At 42.6% G+C, this 9,443-nt stretch overlaps 2 protein-coding genes across 2 annotated transcripts in view; both read left to right on the forward strand.

Annotated features, from left to right (window-relative positions):
• The first annotated feature begins 507 nt into the window (after positions 1-507).
• Positions 508-4,429, forward strand: trmt112 (tRNA methyltransferase activator subunit 11-2). The gene is made up of 4 exons (XM_079268075.1): positions 508-683; positions 1,308-1,409; positions 1,941-2,033; positions 4,008-4,429. The coding sequence occupies exons 1-4, from the start codon at positions 609-611 to the stop codon at positions 4,107-4,109; spliced, it is 372 nt and encodes a 123-aa protein (XP_079124201.1). The 5' UTR covers positions 508-608; the 3' UTR covers positions 4,110-4,429.
• Positions 4,430-6,835: 2,406 nt separating this feature from the next.
• tgfb5 (transforming growth factor, beta 5) overlaps positions 6,836-9,443 on the forward strand; it is a 9,556-nt gene continuing 6,948 nt past the window's right edge. The window contains exons 1-3 of the mRNA XM_079268073.1: positions 6,836-7,505; positions 7,939-8,331; positions 9,400-9,443. The exon at positions 9,400-9,443 is cut by the window's right edge and continues 120 nt beyond it. Coding sequence (XP_079124199.1) covers positions 7,977-8,331; positions 9,400-9,443 — 399 coding nt within the window. The 5' untranslated portion in view covers positions 6,836-7,505; positions 7,939-7,976. The remainder of the gene's footprint in view (positions 7,506-7,938; positions 8,332-9,399) is intronic.

The following is a 9,443-nucleotide window of genomic DNA, read 5'->3' on the forward strand; positions in this document are numbered from 1 at the left end:
ACACCAACATTTTTGTTATGGCTGTTATAGTTACATGTATGTTTACTCAAGTACCTCACTAAAGTAGCCTACAGTTTTGTGGCACTTGAACTTTACATATGATCCAAAACTACAATTAATTGTTAATTTTCAATGTTAACATGTTAATGCATCGGTAACAAGAGCCCAACAATGTAATAATTATGATATTCCTTTGCAAACTATACTGAGAATACTGTTTTTTTCTTATTTGTTTGTTTAATGGATTATTGTTCCTTGTAATGAGGCAGGTTTAAGTTTATTTTAAACTTGAGTAACGGTTAACTGTCTGAACACTTCTTCAGCTGCTGATTGTAAATATCATCCAAAAAGCTATTGCAGTATATTACACTGGCATTATAATGAGTTTGTATGAAGTAAATAACACTGAAGGGACTACTACAAAGACACACATTGATACTAAACTAAATAACTGCTATTACCAAGGAACTAACTGTGGTGGAGTTAAAGTTTCGGGGAACTGTTTTAGCGATGCAACAACGGCACTTCCGGTCCATATGTAAACGCTACAGCGTGATTTAAAGGTACTTCCCAGAAAACGATCGTCAAACCAGCGACTGTTTGTAAAGATGAAGCTGCTCACGCACAACATGTTGACATCTCACGTGAAGGGAGTCACGAAAGGATACCCGCTGCTCATCAAGGTAAACTGTCAACACCCGACTAGCTGCATGCTAACGCGAACACTTAAAACCTTAAAGCATCACATGGTTTCAATGTCCTGCTGTGTCTTATGTTTGAGCTCAATGCCACATGAACTGTATCACTGAACATGTGCTAGTTTGACTCTCTTACAACCTGTAACGTTCAATAACACGCTACCTAGCGGTTAGCAAGCTAGCACCAGGGGTTAAACATGTTGATACATGTTTGCTACCCAGTGTATTATATTTACCTTTTGACATTTAATTTGAGTTTGGATTCTCAATGTGAAATATATTATGTAGTGCCCTCAAAAATATACTCAACGGAAAGATAAAACTTAACATGTAAACTACAGTTTTTTCACTAAAAATGCAATGCTTAAGATGTGTAAGTGACACTATACTGTACCTGTTAGTAACGTATAATGTGAGGGAAATCTCAATTTGCTGGTCCCTCTAGACTAGAGTAAACTATGGATTATAGGCGTTGTTTTTTATGTCAGTGATGGCGTCATGAACAAATGGCAGAGGAAGTGATTTTGAAGGACTGCTACTGTTTGACGACCCTGCATTTCTACACTAATAGACTGTGTTGTCTCCTCCTGATTTGTTGTCTTTGTGCAGGCGACCGAGGTGAAGGTGAACGAGGTGGACTTCAACGCTCAGTTTGTCAGCCGGATGATCCCCAAACTGGAGTGGAGCGCTCTGGTCCAGGCTGCAGAGGAGGTGAGTCAGACTGCAACAGAGAGACTGTCGCAGCTTGTAATATCTCAGAAGAAACCATCAATTTGAAAAGGAAGAAATATATTTGTTTAGTTTTGTTCTGTTATTTTAGTTCAACTAGGAAATTAAGTGGTCAGCACTCACAAAAGAGTATGTAACACTTAATGATGCACAGCATTAGAAGGAAACGGACCCGTTTCAGCGCTGTGCTTCGCGTTTCCGACACATTTGTGGGTATCACTCTTAAACAGCAGCCAGGAACCTGCTGCAGATTACCAACCAGCTGACACAGATCATCAAAACCACACAATCTAAAACCAAATCTTCTTGCTCACATAGCAAAACCTACAAGGACAGTTCAATAGGTAGACAGCAAATGTCCCTGACTTTCATATTGTTTTCATGTAAAAAGAATGTGTCATGGTGTCTTCTGCCACCCAGTAACACCCACCAATTCATTTACAACTCCCCAGTTTGAACACTTGTGTGTTATGTATAAGTGTATGTATGTTACTACATCTTTTCCCTCTTTAGTTGGGTCACCGGCAGGACCTGCCGGGTGAGCTGGTGCCAGAATACGAGAACAACGAAGAATTCCTGAAGAAAGTGCACAGAGTGCTGTTAGAGGTAAGAAGCTCGCAGTGATTCCTGTCGGGACTGGTGGGTGTTTATGACCGCTCTGGTATTTATTACCACCGTAGGCCCGTAACTAACTGTCTCCAGTATCAGTTATTCTGCAGATTGATTTCTCAAATACTTCATTCTTCTTTTGGTCTTACAAATATTTTTTGTTGACTTCATCAGATGTCTTGTTTTGTTCAACCAACAGTCCGAAACCCAAAGATATTTAGTTTACGATGATATAAATCAGAGAAAAACATCAAATACACACATCGGAGAAGCAGAGAATGTTTGGCATTTTTACTTTAAAAAGACTGAAACGATTGATCTATTATCAAAATACATATTTTTTGTCAATCGACTAATCAATTTCCGGACTACTTGGTGCAGCTGTTCTTTTCCACACGGTTACAGAGATCTTGTTTAGGGGCAAATGTATAAATTGACAAGTTATTTTGGCTCTTTGATTTTTTTTTTTTTTTCAGCGAAACCGATAAACAAGCATTCAATGATCTTTAAAATTGTCTTGGTCCTTCTCCATTCTTGATATTATCTGCCATGTGGGTTCCAGCAGTGTTCAAATGAATCATTAAGACAGTTATGGGATGTCTTTGTGTACTTATTGTGAATCAAAGAACTGAGAATATTGACTCTCTCAGTAACATAGAAATGTACAGTCGGCCCTTCACGTCCTGGTTCTATTACTGACAATAGCAATTGGCAGCGAAGCTTTCGTGTGGTTGTTTACTGCACAGTGTCTCGTTTTCATAACTGCACAACGTCCATTCAGCGGAAGCCGGTGCCATTTATGTAGAGATCAAACACAGGAACTAAAATACTTTAGCTTGAGACATTATTCTAACCCCAATATGTACACTGCATGTTGGCTCCCAAACAGTAATGTTAAACAGACGGCACTTATATAATGCTTTACGCGTTGCCTCTCACTCGCACACTGATGGCGACAGAGGAGCCAGGGTTCGCACCGTCAACCCTGTGATTAGCGGACGACCTGCTCTTCCTCCCCGAGCCACAGCCGCCCGCGATGTCAGAGCCACTTTGTGCAGCAGTGACAGCCTCCATTGTTCTGGGAAGACTTTCCACAAGCTGTTGGAGCCTGGCTGCAGCCAGGTCCAATACTGGGCCCAGTTCATCCCGAAGGTGTTGGATGAGGTTGAGGCCGGGGCTCTGTGCCGGCCAGTGAAGTGATCCACACCAAACTCTGCAATCTATTTCTGTATAGACCTGGCTTCATGTTGAAACTGGAAAGGGGTTTCCCCAAAACTGTTCAAGCTATTTGTTGTAAACAAAAGTGATGTTTACATCGAGTTGTACCCATCAAAGCACATTGTGTAAACCTTTGATGTCTAAACAAATGTGTTGAATGCATTTCCTTCCTCATAAAAGTAAATTTAAATTCTTCATTGTGTGCATTACGGTTAACTTGCTTGCAGTCTTCTTCTTCGCTGCCCTTTTTTAGCGTAGTGCTGCATTTCTTGGCATCACCGTCGCCTGTAGATCACTTTAATGTGGCACCACTGGCAGGACTCTGTGTGGCATGCATGAGATGAACAAAACGGGGGCGCACTATAAAACAACACCTCCATAGCTCTGCTAGTAAAACTCCAGAGGGTTCCATTAGTGGTGAGGTGCTAAAAAAACAGGTTTCGTGTAATGCTGACAGGTGTTGATTGGGCAGGTTACTTCAGCTTACTTATAGTCTATTGAGTTACACAACTATTATTAAACTGTCTTTACAGAATCATATCTTTTGTCCTTTACCGGACCACAGCCCAGTGGTCGGGAACCACTGGTCTAAAAATAGTTGTTCACTGTAGCATTTAAGATTTTTGGTAAGTGGAGCTAAATGGCCTGGGACAAACCAAAAGTATGGTGACAGGGGTGTCCAAACACTTTTGTCCATACAGTATATTTTGCTCTACGGTCTCTCACCTCTCGTCTTGCTCGTCTGTTCTGCAGGTGGAGGTGATCGAGGGCTCTCTGCAGTGCCCTGAATCCGGACGAGAGTTCCCCATCTCCAGAGGAATCCCCAACATGCTGCTGAGCGAGGACGAGGTGTAGATGGCAGCTTCGCCAAGTCAACGGTTCTCACACGCAACCTCACCCCAAGCTGTCACTCGGATGGGATTGTGGGTATTCAGAGAGAGGAGAGAGGTTGGACTTAAGTTGGTGCCATGAGAACCACACTGTTTGGTTGATTGTTGTTCTGACATTTAAGTGGCTGATGCTGCCAATGGAGGAGACGGTTTTGAAGAGGAACGGATGGAAATGTTCCCAGAGTAACCCCCAGTGGTTTTATCTGTATTTATTTTTGTTGCTGTTTGGGTTCTCTCTACTTTTTTTTTTTTTTTTTTTTTCAATAAAACTAATTTCCACAACAGCCAAAATTGTTTCAGGTTTTTGTGGAAAATATGGATTTGCTTCTGTTACAGATGTACTAAAATATAAAAGCCCAGAGGCTCCATGAGCGAGAGGCCGGCTCTGAGCCCCATCTCGCCCTCTCTCCGGGTTTAAAGTGCTGAGGGCCAGATGACGTGGCAGTGGCTCGTCTATATTTGGCTTTGAGGAAAAGAAGCAGAGAAAAGAGCAGGCCGGCTGGAAGTTGGTTTTGAGGGAGGAAGTCTTTTTTTTTTTTTTTTTTCATGCCATACTTAACAACATGCACACACACACATACAACCCACCTGGGCAGGCTGCTGTGATCTGAGGTTCCCCCTGTGTGTCTGATCTTTTAAAGACTGCTGAAGGGAAGAGTCCACCTCGACAAATTAAATGTCTTTCCACTCATTTCTGGCTAAGATGGTGCAGCAGCAAGTTGTCACAAGAGCCTGTTTGTTCGCAGGCGGCGTTATCATTTTTAGAAACCTTGCCAGGGCAGACGATGACGGGGGGGATTCGCCCTGACCAGAAAGCCTCGAGGCAGCCTGACTCTCGCCTACCTTTTCCCTTCTACTTAGAGCAATTACAGGCCTGCACCCGCAACTATAATAATGGTATAATGGGATGGCAGCAGAGCAGCAATAAAAACCAGCCCTGACAGATTAACAGTCCTCCAAGTGCTGAGCTGTAATTAACAATGAGACCGAAAGAGGAACAGAGAGGAAAGAAAGGCCTCGATTGAAAGCTGGAAAAGATAAAGATAAACCGGTGTTGTGGAGGGATTTTAATACTGTTACAACAAGCCTTAAACTGGGATGAGCCGATGATCACTGGCATGAACTAATAGATTATCCCCGTCTTCTATTTCATCATTTTGATGTTTAAAGGTTTATTTTGGCATTTTGTGTGCGGTAGATGTTAAGCTACTGCTGATGGTCTGTCAGCTTAGTTTAGCAAAATGACTGGAATAAGCTGGCTTTGTCCAAAGGTATCAAAACCCACCGACTAGAAACTCTAAAGCTCACTAATTACCATGTGATGTATCATTTGTTTGATTTGCATTAAAAACGGGGACATAAATCCCTTTAAACAGTAAATAGTTTTGTTTTTCAATGCATTCAACAAAAGAGATATACCGTTTTATTCATTGAGCTTTTAAAGTGCTCGTTTGCAGATTTTGCTTTAACTTATTGTGAAATAAATGTTCATTGCACAATGTAATGACTGTAGATTGTTGACACTATTACCGTTTACGTTGGTTCCCCATTAGCCTCGCTTTTCATTATGCCGTTCAGTCTGCCACCGGGTCCGATCTGAGGTGAAAATGAAGGCTTGATTTACGCCACAAAGGAAGTGCATCAACCATTGCAGAACCAAAATAGGAAGGGGACAGCAGCTAGCCGTTCTTAAAGAATATCAATTGGAGGATAGGCTCTGTAACTGGATGGTTACCATTCAAGGAGTAGCAGGAGAGGTGCCGGCGATTAAGGCACCAAACACCCAAACTGTTATGGTTCCTTCCTGTGAGGCATCTCTTCATACCGAACAGGTCCTACTTGTGTATTTGGGTGGGAAATGAAGTACACAATATAATTATTATGGAAGTTCTTTGCTGTTACTATCCCCAGTGGAACGGCCGAGGAAACTGGAAAACAGAAATGCAGTCTGTGCGTTCCAATACTCGACCATACTATTCAGTATGCCAGAAAAAAACCAATATGTCACAATACTCAATATGTCAAATACAGTTGGCCAAAAATACCTGGATGTTCTACTTATTGCAGCATGCAAGCCAGCATCCTTCTCTGGTTGTTGTGACCCACAATCCTCTGTGCAGCAGATACATGAGCAAGAGGGTCAAAGTTCACGGTGAAGTCGTATTTCCCAATTGAAAGCATACTGCAATGCAACAGTATGTGCTTTGTGAGGGCAGCTTCAGTACGTACTAAAAGTAACAAGAAAATGATTTTGATTTGTTACGCAGTCGGTGTGTCCTGTTGTTGGTAGTTGCTAGGCTGTGAGGAAAACAAAGTCATCCGGTGGTCTTCACAATAACACCACTTGGAAACAGCTGAGCTAACCAACTGCTGGCCCAGAAGCGATATTAAGTTAGCAATCTTCTCATCTAAGAAGATGCATCATTCCCAAAATGCTTTAACTATTCCTTTTGAGCCTGGCGTGTCCTCGGGGGATGTTTACCTGCGGCGAGAGAGCGGTGCATTTTTGTGGAGAGAAGAACTTGCAAAATGTGTGTGAGAGAGGAAGATGGCTCTTGCCTACATAATCACACACTCCCTTCACTTTGGTGGCAACCTGCCCCACCACCACCACCACCACCTCTCCTACATCCAGTCCCACCCTCCTCCTCCCTCTGTCTGAGCATTTCTCACTGAGGAGCTGCACAATAATCATGCAGAAGCTCTCTGTGTTTTCAGACTGGAGTTCATCTCGACCGGGGATCTGTAATTTACTGTAAAGTTTCCTCTTTTTTGAATTCACAGCACACGGACTTCTTTCACTTATTTTTCTGCGTCATGTCTTTTTATGTCGTCTGACTTTTTTCCGTGTTTTAATGTTTATGTGAGCGGGATTAACAGGCCCACCATGGTTTTCCCAACATAAATCAACAGTGTCTTTCTGCGTTTTAGTGCAAGCAGCTTTCTGTTGACATATAACTGGGAAAGAGAGGACCTCATTTGGGTTTTTGCTTTTTTTAAAGCTGCAACTCGATTTTCTGGAAGTGGGTATGGGCCAGTTTTTTGCTCCACAGATGGGTCTTTCGGAGGTGAAGGCACGTGAACCTGGCTGCACCAGATAGTGAAGTGAGCTGCTCAGGTTTTAGTTTGGAGGACTTGCGACATGGGCTGAGCTCTTGCGAAGAGTATTTTCTCCTGCAAGCTGTTGAATATTCCGAGGATGGACGACGGGAAACGGAAACGGATGAAACTTAATTTATCGGTTAAACTGTAATTGAATATATTCACCTTTTACGCACACGCGCTGGCACGGGACGACAGCGGAGCTTTGGAGCGCACCAGATTGGAGTTCCATCGTCGGCCAAATTTCCAATCACTAAATGTGAGTTTTTTACTGTGGAGTTTGATTGTGGTGCGATGTCATTTGTTGTTCATTGTTTTTGTATCTATCTACGGATTCTTTATTTTGAATTTAATAACTTCAACTTAGATTAAAGAATAAAGGACAATGCGCGTTGGTATCTGTCTGGTGTTAAAATATGCAGGCGCATGTATGAACAATGTTATAGAAATACCTTAGCAGAATAAATGTTAAGTCAGCAGATGTGGTTTTCCTTTCCACAGAAAGTGGTTTTGACCAAAATAGCCCGTTAGAACAGTATATTGGATTTTTTTTGGGGTGGGCTTTATTTGACACCAGTATTTATATGCAGTAGTTCAGTTTTCAGTTCAGTTTTATGTTTTAAAGCACTTTATGGACAAATCTCTTAATCGTTGGTTTGGAGATTCAGCTTTAGTGACCCGAATTGTTTCAGCCGGATTTCCTCCACGGACACTCAGAGATCAGAGAACAATGTGGGTGCCCCGTCTCGCGCTGCTGCTGCTCCGGTTCTCCGGTGTTTTGCTGGTGGAGGGGTTCAACACGTGCCACTCCATCAACCTGGACGCGCAGAAGTCCCGGCGCATCGAGGCGGTCCGCGGACAGATTCTCAGCAAGCTGCGCATCCGCAGCCCGCCGAGCAAGGATGCGGTCCCGCCGCCTGGCTCGGTGCCCCCGGAGATCATGCTGCTCTACAACAGCACGCGGGAGCTGCTGAAGGAGCACAGGCGCCTGGCCGAGTCCGCGTGCGAGCGCGAGAGCAGCGAAGAGGACTATTATGCTAAAGAGGTGCAGAGGATTGACATGCTGCCCCCCCGCACCGACACAAGTGAGTCCATTTATGATGTTTGAACAGTCTATGTGGATGACAAAGGTTCTCAAAGTGTGGTCCGGGGTCCTTACCGGTCACCGATTGGTCCAAACCCACCAGAAATGATCCAAATGACTTGATTTAATGGGTTTTCATGAAAACGTGTTTGTTTTTTCTTGGGACCCCTTCAAATAAACAACCATGTCTATCTGTGGACCTTCATCAGTGGTTTAACCTTAAAACGCAACTAAAAAGTTTTTTTTTCTTAGATTGCTTTATTTGACGTTTTAGAGGCCAGAAGAGGTGAAAGTAGCATATCCAATATTTAATGAAAGAAATGGCCACAGCAGTCCATTTTTATAGATTAAACCGAGCGTTATCCTTTTTCTTTCATGTATCACATCATTAGAATGAAATGCACTGACTAAGTAGGCTTTACCTCCATCAGTACCATTTCCCAACTCCTATTCTGTGTTAAAAATATCAGTTTGGGAAGAAGTATAAAGATCCTACTAAAGTTAAAGTGTGTAAATAAAACAGCACCCTTTTACAAGTAAAAGTGTTGCAGTCAATGTCAAGTTTCATATGCATGTTGGTTTACTAATGCAGAGACATAAAACAGAGTAAAGATGGAGGAGAAGGTGTTATCCTCCAACAGCTACTGTAGATGAACTCTTGAACAAGACACTAAATTCTCTGATGCCTTCAGAGCAGCTTTATGGTGTCAAACTGTCAGCTGGCTGGTGCCACGCAGCTCTCACATCTAGAAATAAAACTTCATTTGGGAGATTTGTAAGATGAATGTTTCTGGATACGACATGGGACAAGATGACATAACTGTGATGATGTTTCATGAAGTACAATCCATGAACTCAACAGTTATCCAGATTAAACCGAAGACCAGACACATTTACTCACTACCTCCAATCCTATAATTTAGTTTTGTGACATTCATCAGCAGTAATTATGTCCGAGACAATGCAATCAGCCCCACAGAGCTTTTAACCAATACTATAAATAACATTGTCGGAGAAGTCAAGAGATGTTGTTGGATCATGAGTCATCCGTTTGTTTTTTTAAATCCAGATGCGGTACAGCCTGCAACCCCCGACCCCCATTACAGAGTCGTC

The sequence above is a fragment of the Melanostigma gelatinosum genome (assembly GCF_949748355.1).
Source record: "Melanostigma gelatinosum genome assembly, chromosome: 5".
Classification (NCBI taxonomy): domain Eukaryota; kingdom Metazoa; phylum Chordata; class Actinopteri; order Perciformes; family Zoarcidae; genus Melanostigma; species Melanostigma gelatinosum.